Source organism: Crotalus tigris, unplaced genomic scaffold (assembly GCF_016545835.1).
Source record: "Crotalus tigris isolate CLP2741 ecotype Arizona unplaced genomic scaffold, ASM1654583v1 scf7180000018682.9941245338:1185362, whole genome shotgun sequence".
NCBI classification, from domain to species: Eukaryota; Metazoa; Chordata; class Lepidosauria; order Squamata; family Viperidae; genus Crotalus; species Crotalus tigris.
The window spans coordinates 25,156-41,719 of NW_024097143.1; the positions used below are offsets into that span (position 1 = coordinate 25,156).

A 16,564-nucleotide genomic window follows, 5' to 3' on the forward strand; every position below is an offset into this window, starting at 1 on the left:
TCCATCAGTACAATTTATTTGATTTATATGGGAAGCTATCTTATACAATATAGCTTGGATGGCTAGCAACAGCCACACAGAATATTAAAATGCCCGATGTCTGGGGGAAGATCTAATCTTTCAAACCCTTGTAGGAGGCTAAGAGTCTTGGAGTCTTCTTGATCTCTGAGGGAGACTGAGTAAGTGCCTCTAATGAAAAAGATCATTTCCTAGACCCTTCCAGACATCATTAATAGAGGACTTTTGGAGTCCAGGCAGTGTGCCACTTAAAGATGAAGTACAATGATTTACAATATTTTCTTTTTGGGGGATACACTAAAAGTAAACAAGGAACTTTACTTAAGACTTTTTTTTTGCAGTTCTTTAGAGAGCAGCCCAGAGATGACTATACTTTTTGTGTGCCAGTAAGTGTACATTCTTTCTCTGAATTCCAATCAGTTTGGTTTTTAATTTAAAGTGGGCATTTTGCTCACAGCAATCCCTAACAGTTGCTTGGGAAGATGGAGAAATGACATATGTATGGACGAGATGAGATATATTCCAGATGGTACAGCAGTTTTAGAAGTAGCTAAAATCTTAGGGCTAGAAAAGTTGCATTTGAAGTGAAACCAACTATTCAATTTTATACAGAACTAAACAATCTATAACCTATTGGGTTATTATTTCAGAGATATTTCCTTACCTAAACAAAGAAACACAATGAATTTGGCAGTGACCATTGAAAAAGCAACCTTCCTTCCTTCCTTCCTTCCTTCCTTCCTTCCTTCCTTCCTTCCTTCCTTCCTTCCTTCCTTCCTTCCTTCCTTCCTCCCTCCCTCCCTCCCTCCCTCCCTCCCTCCCTCCTTCCTTTGCTTGATGCCCCCCATAATGACAGAGCTTTTAATATACTGCCTTCATTGGAAAAGTTCTTGAAAACTCAGGAAGATAATTAATCTGCTTTAGAAAATATCCAGTGTTGGCCACAGAAAATCATTTATGCAACTTACTATGCCATAAAATGTTTTATGATCATTTTTATGTCATAAAATGTTATATGACATTATTCAAATTTTACTTCCATAAGAGTCATGGGTCCTAGATTTTGGATGTCTTCTCTTAGTTAGTCTATTTTGAAGTTCAACAGGTTTTGCCCTTTGATGCACTGTTTTATCCAGTTAAAGGTTACAGACATAATAGTTTTAATAGTATATAGAGAGATTAAAAACAGAATAAAAGGACAGGGTTATATACATGAAATATGGAATGAGAAACTAGAATATCCCATCTGGGAAATCAATGGGTCCAAGTCTTAAGAAATGTAAAATATATTTTTTATGATTAAAGTACAAAATTCATTCATCAGAAAATATTATTTGATGTTTATTGGACTCCCCCAGGAATGTGTTTAAAAGGGCAGATATGAGATATTTTTTAATGTTCACATTCTAGGACAGTGGTTCTCAACCTGTGGGTCGGGACCCCATTTGGGGTCGAACGACCATTTCATGGGGGTCGCCAAACAAGGCTGTCCACCATTTTTTCCCCTTTTCTTTGGCCACGGCCCTGGCACCCGGTGATATATAAGTGGTTGGGGGGGTCAGCACAACATGGGGAACTGTATTATGGGGTCGCGGCATTAGAAAGGTTGAGAACCACTGTTCTAGGAGATATGCGGACTCTTCTTACATAGTCTTTCTAGCCATTGGGGATGGAAGAAAAGTTAAGGATGAATTGAAAACTGAGCCATATTTATTTTTTGTGGCACAAATGCACATGATGAGTACATAGAACAGGGGTGTCAAACTCAATTTCATTGAGGGCCACATCAGCATTGCGGTTGCCCTCAGGGGGCCAGGTAGGTGTGGCCAGAGTGGGTGTGGCTTACTGGAGGAGCCTCAATGCCTGCTGAAACCCCTCCGCCAGAGCCCATCAAGCCAGATATGTGAAGTAGGCAAGGGCCATTTGCTGGCCACTTCCAGGCGATGGTGCATTTCTTCATTCATCACAAAGGGTGACACTTCCTCAGCATGCACCCAGGGGGTGGGGCTGACGTGGCAGGGGCTGGTTCCTCGCTGTTTCCAGACGGCCATGTGGAACTAAAACTGAATGCGTTTCAGCATAGATGGCCACCACAAAATTGTACATTGGCTCCCGGCTGGCCTGGGCCAGGGCCAAGGCAGTGGGGGCTGTTCCCTCACTGTTTCCAGGATGGCTTCGCGGGCCACATGAAACCACTTCGTGGACTGCATCCAGCCCCCAGGCCTTGTGTTTGATATGTCTGACATAGAACATGGGCCCCCAACCCTCGGTCCACGGAACCTGTTCCTGGCGCCCAAAAGGTTGAGGGCCATTGACATAGAGCACTCTTTCTGAATACATAGATTCCATGATTATTCACCCTTAATCTCTTGGGTTTCATCATCTACTTGAGTAGAGGGGGTGATTATCAGGCAATGGTTGGATTTTCAAAACTTGGCTAGATTAAAGCAACATGTACAAATATGAAACACTTCTGTCGATTGATACTAGTCAAGGCTGGCAGTGCTTCTGGGTTACCAAGCCAAACATTTATTAAATAACAAACAAACAACAAACATAGCCCCTGGTGTTGTGGTCTACTGAGGGCTGACCTAGTCTTCTCATATAGATATGAAAAACAAAAACAAACCAACAAGGATAGTGTCTGCTTGATAAGCCATCATTCAAAGCTCCTGAGTTAATTTTCATAGAGCAGGTCCAGGTCCAAGATGCCTTACTGAAAGATTACTGGAGAGAGGGAAACTCAGTTCCACAAATAGTATTGCCTAACACATTTCACTTGGCTAATTTTACACTGTATCTTAAATCATTAACAAATTAAATTATTTGGATTCACACAAGAAAATATACCATACAAAATTCTTGATAATGGTTGAATCAACATTAAGATGGTGAGGGAATGCAATTGCTGAGTTTTTTTAATTCATCTCCTTAGGCCTGAAGGATAAACCGAGTGTATGAGGGACTGGGATCTTGGGTTCAAGGGTTGCTTCAAAATGAGAAGAGTGTAGCCTTCCATTATTGCTGCTGTTTTTGTTTTTTTTTTCAATTTATAAGTTAACATGAAAGCCACCAGCCAAGTGCCAAGCTGAGGCCAGTAAAGAGGGTGAGGCTGGGCTGGTTGATCACATCTCCATTGCATAAGTCAAAGGTACAACAACTGCGATTGTAATTCATGTCAAAAATACTATCCCTCTGTTCAGTCTTGTTGCAGAGTTCAATCATTTTCCCGCAGTCATGTTTCGTAAAGAACGTTATACTGCCTGGTGGGAAAAGAAACAAGAAAAATAAATGTTAAAAGCTAGGACACTTGCTCCATCTTGGGGAACCTATGTGAAAAGTAGCATTTGGAAACTGAAGGTTTTGAAATTTGTTTTTTTTTTTAAATATATTTTATTAATTTTTTTACATAATCACCTTCACATTTGGTAAATATCATGTTGTCTGGGTTTACGTTTAAAAACAATAACTAACAATTAGTTTCTATAATTCTATAGTCCACATAATAATAGCTTTGCTTGATGTTCTCTTCTTCCAAAAATGTTCTCTTTTGCCATCCTTGAAGTAATACAATTCTTATTATTTGGATAAATAACAATTAAATATAGACATTTTTCTAATAATCTAAAATTTCTAATATGTTGGGATGGCCTGTATGAGGAAAAAGACAAACAGTTAAATGTAATGAAAATCTTAACCAGTAAGAATGTTTTGAATATTGCGAGGAAAACAAATTTAAATAAGACTTTTAAACAGGATCTATGATAAGGCAATCAAGATGATCAGTTAGAAAAGAAGTTTTATATCAATAGGGTTATTATTTGCAGGTTTTGAAATCTGTTTTACTTACAGGTAGTTTTATCAGATGGCACCTCTTGAGTTATCTTAACTGGATTCAGAAGCTAAGCAGAATTAGGTCTGGCTACAGTTTAGATGCTATACTAACAAGGAATCCCAGGGCTGAAAGCAATTCTAAGAAGATGAAAAGCATCCTCAAAGAATGTCTCTGGAGATTCTCAGTCATCCAGGTCACGGTTGCCACAAAGGTGCTTTTTCAAAAGGCAATTGAATTTGTTTTTTTTTTTCTTTCTTCAAGAAAAAACAAAGTCCAGTTGCCTTTTGAAAAAGCATGTTTGGAGTAAGTTTGTACATCTCAGCACATTCCAGTATCTTGTAAATAATCATTACATTTGTTGGTATATTTTCCCTTTTCCAGCATTGTGCATATGCAATGTGGGCAGCAGTTATTATGTGTATAATGATGTATTGAAGTTGTTTTTCCATTTTTGGATTGATTATGCCTAATAGGAATATTTCGGGTTTAAGTTCAATTTGTTCTTTTGTTATTTCCTGTATCCATTTCCTTATCTGCTCCCAATAAGTCTTTGCTTTGGAGCATTGCCACCACATATGATAAAATGTTCTATTTTTACATTTCCAACAGTCCGGATTCATATTTTTATATATCTTACTTACTCTACAAATAAAAGACAAGGAAGTTACAGAATTTTATGAGATATGGGACAGGTATTACAATTGGTTAGAACTGAGGAATAAAAAAGTATGAGAAGAAATGTAAATAAGCGTAAATAAATATAAGAGATATAGGACATAGTATTGTTAAGAAAAAAAGAAAAAATGTACTTTGTATTTTTTTTTTGTAAAGAGAAAAAGAAAAAAGAAAAAAATATATAAAAAAAGAAAAAACATCTTTGGGACATCCTCAAAGAAAGCAATGACAGGGCACTTTCATATTGTTGCCAAGATAATGGCATCCTTATGCCCATGTAGTTACCAAGAACTGAGTTTCTTTCATTTTATTTATATGTGTCTATCGTTTTATTTCCACTCCATACTTTAGTCTCAACATAGCGGATTGAGGAGCTGGACAACTGAAAGAGTTCAAGTATTCCTCTAAAATAGGGATGGGCAATAAACAGCTTGTAGGTTATTATAAGCCCAAACTATAGAAGTAGCACAAGAAGGTTTTTAAGAGAACCTGGTAGCTCCTATTTAACCCCAAGTATTTTGAATGTTTATTGAAATAAAATGAAATATAGTCTTGTTTTACATAAAACTAGAGATGTAAATATATGCAGCTTTATTTCCAGCTGTCCCAATCCATGTCCTTCTCACCCAGATTTGTCTTTCCAACATTATTCAGATTTTCTCCAACCAGGTTGACAACAACCAGGCATTGTTGTCAGTACAGTTTTCATGTCAACAATTCAGATTTTTAGGAAGGAAATGCTTGATAAGAGTAGTGTGATGCAACAATAGATTTCATCATTTTTTAAAACAAATACTTAAATCTTTTCCTCTTGCTTATGTATGAGTGATATGGCCACTTAATTTGCAACATCATCCTACCCACGAAAACCTTTGACTCCTACAAAGAAGTTGAAAATGTCCCCGAGAACATAGGTGTTGAAGTTTTTTAATAGGTGCCAATGCTCTCTGTGTCTGTCTCTCTCTCTCTCTCTCAAACTGTACCTCTATAAACTCTGGTCGTCTCACACTGCTGGTCTTCCTTTGTTCTGCAGGGATCATCAGAACTAAGACAAACACTGCCAACTTTAAAGTTGCATACGTTGCATATTAGACCTTGACCTGCAAAGAGAGAAACCAAGAGAGTAATTAGTTCAGTTTAAATAGAGAAGTGGGAACAGTTGGGTAAGTTGTCATAATTGCCACATGTCTAAGAATGCTTTGGCTGCCACCTACTGGTCCATTGTGATACTTCTTAATAGAGTTACCAGGCATCCTGTTACACCTATCCAGTAAACATAGCCTTAAAATCCAACACAGATCCTTGACTTACAACCATAATTGGGACCACAATTTCTGTTGCTAAGCAAGGCAGCTATTAAGTGAGCCATGCCCAATTTTCAACCTTTTTGCCATGGTTGTTAAGGAAATCACTGCAGTTGTTAAACGAACCACATGGTTGCTAAGTGAATCCAGCTTCTCCCATTGACTGACTCCAGGATGCTGCAACCTTCATAAATATATGTTGGTTACTGAGTGCCTGAATTTTGATCACGTGACTGTGGAGTTGCTGAAACGATCGTAAGAGTGAGGATTGGTTGTAAGTCACTTATTTCAGGGCTGGTATAACTTTGAACAGTTGATAAATGAATGTTGTAAGTTAAATAGAATAGAATAGAGCTGGAAGGGACCTTGGAGGTTTTCTAGTCCAGCCCCCTGCTCAAGTAGGAGAACTTATACCATTTCAGACAAGTGACTATCCAATCCCTCCTTAAAAACCTCCAGTAATGGAGCAGCCAAAATTTCTGAAGGCAATCTGTTCCACTGGTTAATTCTCCTCACTGTTAGGAACTTTCTCCTTAATTCCAGGTTGCTTCTCTCTTTGATTAATTTCCAACCATTGTTTCTTATCCTGCCCTCTGGTGCTTTGTAGAATAATTTGATCCCTTCTTCTTTGTGGCAGCCTCTCAAATACTGGAATACTGCTATCATGTCACCGCTAGTTCTTCTTTTCTTTAGACTAGCCAAACCCAAGTCCTGCAGCTGTTCTTCGTATGTTTTAGTCTCCAGGCCTTGGATCATCTTAGCTGCTCTTCTCTAAACTTTTTCCAAGTCTCAACGTCTTTTTTGTAGTATAGTGACCAAAATTGGTTGCAGTATTCCAGGTGTGGTCTCACTAGGGGTTTATAAAGTGGTACTAATGTTTGTCATGATCTTGATTCTATGCCTCAGTTTATACAACCCAGGATTGTATTAGCTGTTTTGGCTGCTGCTGCACATTGCTGGCTCATGTCCTTCTAAGTTGAAGACAGACCTATATTGTCTGACTTGTTGAGTATCTTCCTTGGCAGTTTTTCTCTGTTGGGAAGCTAACTGCTAATAATAATTACTAATTGCAAGTTAACAAGCACAGTTCTATGACCTTAATTAATTGATTGTGCCCTTCATTGACGTGCTACCTGAAACTGACAAGACTTTGATTGATTGAAAGCTTTTGCCTCTAACCTGCTCTAGCACATTCCTACTATTGAAAAAACTATTCCTCCTCCTCCCCCTCCTCTTTTCTTTCCCCTTCTCAATTTTTCACTGCAATTTTTGGTTGGTGTACATTGGGAGGAAGCAATATGAATCCTCTTGAATGTACAGAGAATAGAATAAACCTATGAAAGCCCTAAGGTTTTTAAAGAATTGAGATGTATTTATTTATGTATTTATTAGATTTGTATAGTCTTAGAACACAACTCTGGGTACATCACTGAATAAAGGCATACAGGTAGTCCTCTATTTATAACTATAATTGAGCCCACAACCAATTAAGGTAGTAAGCAGATCATCATGACCACACCCGATTTCATGAACTTTGTGGTGATTGTTAATAGCAATGGTGCTTAACTTTTATACCAATTCATCCAGATGGTAAGTAGTTTCTTCTGGGTCCATCTTAGGTTCAAATGGCCATAAGTCTTAAATCGAGGACTATCTGTGGCACCATTACCCAAATGATGACTGGTTCTCCTTAAGCTTTAATCTTGTAAAACCATGTCAGTGAGCATCCTGTTGAATAAGCTTATTTCCAAATAAGCAGAAACATCTGGAATTAGTGCCATGCCTGGGAGAAGCTTGACCACATTTTAACATTTCAATATTTAAATAGCCCTAAAAAAAAAAAAAAAAGCTGAAAGGCTTCACACAGTTTGTGAATGTCCACCCTGACTGAGATGTTCCTTGGGGTTATTTGAAGGTGTAATAATTTGATTTTCATCAGAATTGCAAGGTATTGGAGGTTTAATTCTTCCCTCCCTAGCTGTGATCTCAATTTTTCATCAGCTGGATATGAAAAACTAATGAGGTTCAAGGGATGGAAAAACAGCTATTAGTATCATGCAGGGAAACATGGATCATGATTTCAGCTAAAGAAAATGAAAAGTAAAATTTTCCTTTCAATGGTCTTCAGTTCTAATGTAAATCAGTGATATTCTTCTAATAATTCCTGTTATTACTCCATTACAAGCTCATATATCAGATCCTGCAGAATAGGCATGGTACAGGATCCTGCTTGCTGCAAAGTGTTCCATCTGACAGGACCTTTTCTGTCTTGGCATCTGCCATCTGGAATATAATTTCCCCAAAAGATTTTTTTTCCCCTCTAGATTTCCCATCTAGGAAATCTCTTAAAACCAGGTCCTTTCAATAGGATCTCAGGGAAGTAGGATGCCCACAAGATGAAGGCTGTTGGTCCATTCTCCCATAGTCTTCTTTATAACTGTTTTAATTAATCTTAATTATATTTATTTGATTGTTTTGTTGTGCATCCAGAGTATGTGAGATAGGTGGCTATATAAAACTAATCAATGGTGCACTTCATGTCAAATTTTCAACAATCCACATTTCTTGAGTGCCTGTCATGGATCGTCATAGTAGTTCAGGCCATATCAATATTTTATTTTATATGAGCCTGGTGGCTCAGTGGTTAAAATGCAGTATTGCAGGCTAACTCACTGCTCACTGCCAGGAGTTTGATCCTAACTGGCTCAAGGTTGACTCAGCCTTTCAAGGTCAATAAAATAAGGACCCAAATTGTTGGGGGCAATAGGCTGACTCTGCAAACCACTTACAGAGTGCTATACAGCTTAGCAATAGCTAAGTGCTATTGTTATTATTTATCTTTTTTATTACATTTATTTAGTCACTCAACTCACACACTATGACTCCAGGCATAATAATTCATTAAAAATCCTCTTAATAGCAATAGCATTTAGATTTATATATCACCCCATAATGTTTTCCAGCACTCTCTGGGTTGTTTACAATGTCAGTATTATTTGCATAATGCCCTAACAATCTGGGTTCCCATTTTACCAACCTCAGAAAGATGGAAGTCTGAATCAACCCTGAGCCCCAGCAGGATCAAACTCTGGGCTGTGGGCAGAGTTTGCCTGCAATACTGCATTCTAACCATTATACGACCTTAAAAATTGACAATTTTTTTTTAAAAAACAACAACACCCCACTTCATGTAATGAAGTCATGACGACTTTGTTTTGTTCCTTTTTTGTACAGCTTTTGACACAGGGTGGTAAATGGCAATAGCCAGTATATAGACCAGCTTCATCCCAAGAAATTACTTTCACACAGCTGAAATCCCTGCATGAACCTTGAGAAAGTTGGCATGGGAATCATGCTGGGAGCAGCACAAGGTGGAAAGAAGAGAAAGCTGGAATGGAGCCCAGAAAGTTATTATCAGATAGAGCATGGCCAATTGGGAAATTTCTAGGAATGCCAAAGGTGTGGTTCCCCGCAGAAGCATCCAACTTCGCTTCCCATGAAAGGAAGATTAAGTTATTAAAACTCAGCAAGGAAAACAAGTGACTTTCTTTTCTCCACCCAAGTCTTTTTGGGAGTGGCTGTTTTCTATCACGTTTTGGTGGGACACGAGGAATCCAAAGCTTGCCAAATATGAGTTGAAAGTGTAAAGTGAAAAATCAGGTACATTGTTTGAGTCATCTCTAGTTTTCACCACGGTTCAGTATGGGATAGTTTCCAGAAAAATGGTTGTAAGAACTAAGGAGAAATTTCCTGACAGTTAGAACAATTAACCAGTGGAACAGCCTGCCTCCAGAAGCGATGAATGGAAGTTTTTAAGAAGAGACTGGACAGCCATTTGTCCGAAATGGTATAGAGTTTCCTGCCTGAGCAGGGGTTGGACTCGATGACCTCCAACGTCCCTTCCAACTTTTTTATTTATTATTATTATTATTGTTGTTGTTGTTGTTGTAAAGTTGGAAGGGATCTTGGAGGTCATCGAGTCCAACCCCCTGCTCAGGCAGGAAACCCTACACCATTTTGGACAGATGGCTGTCCAGTCTCTTCTTAAAAACTTCCAGTATTGGAGCATTCACTGCTTCTGGAGGCAGTTTGTTCCACTGATTAATTGTTCTAACTGTCAGGAAGTTTCTCCTTAGTTCTAGGTTGCTTCTCTCCTTGATTAGTTTCCATCCATTGCTTCTTGTCATCGGTTGCATGCCAAGCCAGTGCTTTACTATATGAGCTAATTCCACAACTGCCTGGCAGACTTGATTAACTGTGTTACAAGAACTCAGGACAAGAGACAGCAATAATGAGATGAAAATAATCTGATTATAAAGCAAAATAAACATTCAACTGGAGAATGTGGGTATTGATCCCACCACCTCTTGCATGCAAAGCAAGCACTCTACCATATGAGCTAATTCCCCAGCTCCAGGTATCTTTGACCCACCAAACTGCAATAATTCTGGACAAAATGCAGAAACTGAGCAGACAAAGTTAGATGCCAGCTGGTCAGATCCACTAGAATGGACTAAGACACAACTGAACTCAGTTATGTGGCAGACATTTTGGTCTATCCTGAGGAAGTGGAGAAGGTCCTCGCAGCTGTGAGTTTGGCCATCTGAGTTCTGGAGCATGCCAAACATGTTGGATGCTGATTTACAATGCTTATGCATTATGCTCCAGTGGTGGAGCATTCACCGCTTCTGGAGGCAGGTTGTTCCATTGGTTAATTGTTCTAACTGTCAGGAAGTTTCTCCTTAGTTCTAGGTTGCTTCTCTCCTTGGTTAGTTTCCATCTGTTGCTTCTTGTCTTACCCTCAGGCGCTTTGGAGAATAGCTTGACTCCCTCTTCTTTGTGGCAGCCCCTGAGATATTGGAACACTGCTATCATGTCCCCCCTCGTCCTTCTCTTCATTAAACTAGACATACCCAATTCCAGCAACCGTTCCTCATATGTTTTAGCCTCCAGTCCCCTAATCATCTTTGTTGCTCTTCTCTGTACTCTTTCTAGAGTCTCAGCATCTTTTTTACATCTTGGCAACCAAAACTGGATGCAGTATTCCAAGTGTGGCCTTACCAAGACATTGTAAATACATAAAGTAAAGAAATAAAGTGAGGAAGTAAGCAAATAATTAAATATGCTCCCATTGAAATTTTGGCCAAGTTTCTTTAATACTCTTAGTGGATATATTAAAGTGAAAAGAGCAACCAAAGACCAACATAGCCAAGTACAAGAGGACGGATTTCTACACCCCACTAGTATTCTGAAATTTTTGCAAGTGTAGATTGAATGGCAAGACTCTCTCTTGAATTTCTTTTTTCTACATAGCCACTTGAGACACTCTGTTCACTTATAGCAGTATTCCAGTATTTGAGGGGCTGCCACAAAGAAGAGGGAGTCAAATTAGTCTCCAAAGCATCACAGGGCAGGACAAAAAACAATGGTTGGAAACTGATCAAAGAGAGAAGCAACCTGGAATTAAGGAGAAACTTCCTAACAGTGAGGACAATTAACCATGGGAACAGCTTACTACCAGAAATCATGGGTGCTCCATCACTGGACGTTTTTAAGAAGAGATTAGACAGTCACTTATCTGAAATGGTATAGGTTCTCCTGCTTGACCAGGGGGCTGGACTAAAAGATCGCCAAGGTCCCTTCCAGATTCTATTCTATTCTATTCTATTCTATTCTATTCTATTCTATTCTATTCTATTCTATTCTATTCTATTCTATTCTATTTTTCAGCTGGATATCTGAACAAAGCAAAGGACAATTGAATACAGATACCAAAAGACTTGGGAATAGTTCTTAAAACCTGTCCAAAAATTGCTGTCAAAATTGTGTTTTTTAAAATGGAGGTAAAGAACATAATGAAATGCATGGGGCAAGCATATAAGCTCCATTTACTTAATTAAGTTTAGGCTAATGTGTATAATATTTTTTTTCATTTGTTTGCCACCCAACTCCAAAAAGTTGAGGTGCCCCTCACTATTTTTAACTGTTTGATGATGGTGATTTGAAATAAACAAGTTCTTTCATAGCGTGAAGTTTTGTAACATCAATCTATAGGATTAGTATGTTTGTCTAAGGGACCTGGAATTAATTCCTTGTTTTGGTTATTTTATTCATGTTTGTTTATGCAAACTAATAATAAACTAAAGCTGTAACTGTATATGGTGAGATTTACTTCTCAATAAGCCTGCATTGCAATATATAGCTCAGTTTTTCTGCAATTCATTCATTCATTCATTCATTCTACTAGGCTTATATGCTGCTCCAATCATTTACCAACTTTGAATATCTTATAATTCTACTATGAGTTAACAGGATTCAAATAACTAAAACCAGAATAAGAACAAACAAGACAATCCACAAATGGTACACAACATTAGCAAAATATGCTTATGCCAAGGATCCATAAAACCCCATATAATCATATACCCATAAACAATTCTTCTCTCACTCAACAGTCTGATGGCATAACCAGATTTTGCTTTCCTGAATAAAGTGCATAAACTAATCCGCATGCATAAACTGCATATTATTTCTAGATTTAAAAAAGGAATATTATATGGCTCCTTCATTTGTATATAAGGCATCTAACAGCAAAACTAAAATTTAAATGAAACAAAAATATAGGTGCTCAAGCAGGATTGATTGTACAGTATTTAGTTCTTGGATGGGAACTTAAGAAAACCCCAGGCTATATACTAGTTTGAATGGTGAAAAACTTCTAAGAGGCAAGGGCAAATCCTTTACATTCTTGCCAAGAAAGACATATCTAGATCATCAAAAACTGAATTTAACCCAGGGGACTTTCTATGTTTACTACTGAAACATCACATCAGACTTTCTTCCTTTCCACAAATGGTCTGATTCAATCTAAAATATTGTGGAATCCCACCAGTGGTAACTACGTTAATTTACCCCATGCTATTACCTTTCTATCCAAACAGGCTATATTTTTATTGGATTTATCTGACAAAATTGGTGCACAGGAACCCTACAGAGAGCACAGTGTTTTGCAGATTGCAGTGTAGAAAGAATATGGATCAGTTTTGCAAATCTGAGACCATCACAGCCTGAAACTCTTGTCAGATAGATTCAGGTGGGGCAGATAAAATACAGATAAAGTAAAGCATTAGAAATTATTTTTTTTCCCAATGCTGAAATACTTAACCCAGGAATAAGCCATCTGATTGCTTCCAGCTGTTTTGGATTGCAATTTCTAGAAGATCAGATCATCTGGCAGTTGTAGCCCAGAACAGCTGGTGGATTACACACTGTTGAGTCCCTTTCTCTAGGCAAATGTCTTTAGTCTAGCAGAATATTTCTCTTTCACTTTTCCTTTTCCTTTTTTTTTTTTTTTTTTTTTGGAAAACTTGGCACTTACCAACAGTGCAGAAGATCAGAACAGAAAAACCGAGGAGGAGATACTTGCTCATCTTGATAAATTTCAAAAGTCAGCAGGAGGAGGTGAGAAATGTTCCAATGGCAAAGAGCCAAAGAACACTTTCTAACTCAGATCTGCAACTCTTTCAAGCAGCTTTTGACATGGGCAGGGTTGAAAGGAAGCATTTATTCTCACAAAGGCTTTGAGGAATAGCCAATTGAATAGCTGGCCGAGAAGCGACACACCTCAATTTTGGAGAATTGTGAAATAGCAGCCCATATATAAATGACATTCCTCAAAATAAAAATTCAGGGCAAATTTCATAAATGAGGATGTCTTATTTTCATTAGAGGGTGCTGGCAAAAGAAGATGGGCACTGTGGTCTAACTTACCTGTAGGGCTTCAAGTCAAGAAGAAATCTGTTGCATTGACTAATTGGCCTGTGCTCATTACCAATTTCTCTCCTTGTTCTGTTCAAAATTATTTTAAATCTTTGTGCATTTGGAATCCAGAATACAGTAGTTCCTGAATTGTCTTCAACTTCCACATATTTCAAGAAGTTTGTGAAAGTACTTCTTTTTGCCAGAGGTTTCAACAATGATGATAAAACAGCATGGATTTTTTTTTGCATTATACATTTTAGAATCTTTCCATTATACATTCTAGAATCTTGAATAGCTTTCCAGAAAAAATCCCTCCGGTCATACCCTTGATTGTTCTTTGATGCTGGGAAAATGGAACTTCAAACTATCAACCAACACTACTCAACAACAAACCTTTTGTAGACTCTGCAATATTGAATGATCTGTTCCTATTGTAATTTTGAATCTGGCCAAATTATCTATCTATCTATCTATCTATCTATCTATCTATCTATCTATCTATCTATCTATCTATCTATCACACACACCCACACCCACACATTAAACATCAGTAATAATCATAGTAACTGTGTTCACATAAATTAATTTTCAATGTAATCAAATTATACATTATTTTTCTCATCCCATGCCATCTTTTTGTGCTGGCCCCACCCACCTTCTCCTACACATTTTAATACATATTTCCTTTTGCCCTTTCCAACCAATCTGTAAACCACAATCCAATTATCTCTTTCATCTTCATCCCCAGTTTTTCAGTGTAATATTTCTACAGTCCAACAACATGGACAAATAGATATCAAAGGAAAGGGTACACAAAAATACCTCCATCTGTGAAAATAATGTAGGCAAATTTCCCCATAACAATAAAAAAATATACAGTATCAGGTAGAATGGTATTTGAAGGAGGATATATGAAGACTAATGTGCCTAAAATGCATCTCAATTTGCAAGTTAACTTTGTTTGAATAAAAGTGGGGAAGAAAAGAGAGAGGGAGGGAAGGAAGGAAGGAAGCAAGGGGAAGGAGATATAATTTTTATCAATTATGGGTTACAGCTTCAGACCATATCTAGAGATAGGTTAGTTGCTGGGCCCCAGATTTTTCCATTATTAATGTTGGTTGAGTATATAGTCAATATCTTTAAAACAGCTAGGAAATCTAACTCTATCCATTATTTTGTGCAGGGATGGGGAGCTGAGTCAGACCCAATGAACCTAATTCATTCTTTCAGTTGCAGGCTGGAAAATGAACAGGGAAGATGGCAAGCCACACCTCCTCTTTGTAATCTATCCTTGCTCTCCTTACATTCTTTTTTCCAATTAAATAAAAGAACATGAATTTTTCAAGAATGATTCTTGCCATACCAATACTTGATATTTAATCCTTGTGGGAATGCTGAGGACCATCAGATACCTGCATAGTAATTTGATTTCAGAAAAGCATTTCTAAGTATTTCATTGTATCCTGATTTGCAAGCTACCGAAGAACGGACAGGATGAACAAATGTATTCAGGATTCAGTAGATCTACGGCTGGCTCAGACTTCAATAGCTTCTCATCAAATTGGTGTGAAGCACTAAATGATATCCCCTTCATGGATTACTGCCTTGTCATGGCGAAGGGGCCTGTGTAATTCAATGAAGCTATGAGCTATGCCGTGTATGGCCACCCAAGATGGACAGGGCATAGCAGAGAGTTCTGAGAAAATGTGATCCACTGGAGAAGGAATGGCAACCCACTCCAGTATCTTTGCTATGAAAACCCCATGGACAGTACCAAAAGGTAAAAAGATATGACGCTGGAATATGAGCCCCTCAGGTCAGAAGGTGTCCAATATACTACTGGGGAAGAGCAGAGGGCTAGTACTAGTAGTGCCAGAAAGAGTGAAGCGACTGGGCCAAAGCCGAAAGGACGCTCAACTGTGGCTGCATCTGGTGGTGAAAGAAAAGTCAGATGCTGTAAAGATCTACTCTCCTTAGGAACCTGGAATGTAAGATCCATGAATCAAGGCAAGCTGAATGTGGTCAAACAAGAGATGACAAGACTGAACATCAACATCTTAGGAATCAGCAAACTAAAATGGACAGGAATGGGTGAACTTAATTCAGAGAACCATCAGGTATACTACTGCAGGCAAGAATCCCTCAGAAGAAATGGAGTAGCCTTCATAGTCAATAAAAGTGTAGGAAAAGCAATACTGGGATACAATCCCCAAAATGACAGAATGATCTCAGTGTGAATCCAAGGCAAACCATTCAATATCACAGTAGTCCAAGTCTATGCCCCAGTCACTGGTGCTGAAGAGGATGAAATTGACTGGTTCTATGAAGCCCTACAGCACCATATAGAATCAACACCAAAAATGATATCCTTATCATGATGGGGGATTGGAATGCTAAAGTAGGAAGCCAAAAGATAAATGGAATAACAGGCAAGTTTGGCCTTGGAGTACAAAATGAAGCAGGGCACAGGCTGATAGAATTTTGTCAAGAGAATACGATGGTCATAAACAAACACTCTTTTCCAACAACCCAAGAGACAGCTCTACACACGGAGAACACCAGATGGTCAACACAGAAATCAGATTGACTATGTGCTCTGCAGCCAAAGATGGAGAAGCTCTATACAGTCAGTAAAAACAAGACCAGGAGCTAACTGTGGCTCAGATCATGAGCTTCTCGTTGCAAAATTTAGGCTTAAATTGAAGAAAGTAGGGGAAAACACTAGGCTACTCAGGTATGAACTAAATCATATCCCTGATGAATATACAGTAGAGGTGACAAATAGATTTAAGGAATTAGATCTGATAGACAAAGTACCTGAAGAACTATGGATGGAGGTTCACAACATTGTACAAGAGGTAACAACTAAAACCATCCCAAAGAAAAAGAAATGCAAGAAAGCAAAATGGCTGTCTGAGGAAGCTTTGCAAATAGCTGAGGAAAGAAGGGAAGTGAAAGGCAAGGGAGAAAG

General features: G+C 38.2%; 1 protein-coding gene and 1 non-coding gene across 2 annotated transcripts; both read right to left on the bottom strand.

Annotated features, from left to right (window-relative positions):
* Positions 1–2,494: 2,494 nt before the first annotated feature.
* On the bottom strand, positions 2,495–13,378 carry LOC120313454 (lymphocyte antigen 6 complex locus protein G6c-like). Its single transcript, XM_039355375.1, has 3 exons — positions 13,211–13,378; positions 5,512–5,628; positions 2,495–3,281 (listed from the first exon to the last, which is right to left on the bottom strand). Exons 1-3 carry the CDS (start codon positions 13,260–13,262, stop codon positions 3,076–3,078), a joined length of 375 nt encoding a protein of 124 aa, XP_039211309.1. The 5' UTR covers positions 13,263–13,378; the 3' UTR covers positions 2,495–3,075.
* On the bottom strand, positions 10,169–10,241 carry TRNAA-UGC. The gene has a single exon. It is a non-coding gene; the product is annotated as a tRNA-Ala (tRNA).
* Positions 13,379–16,564: the final 3,186 nt, after the last annotated feature.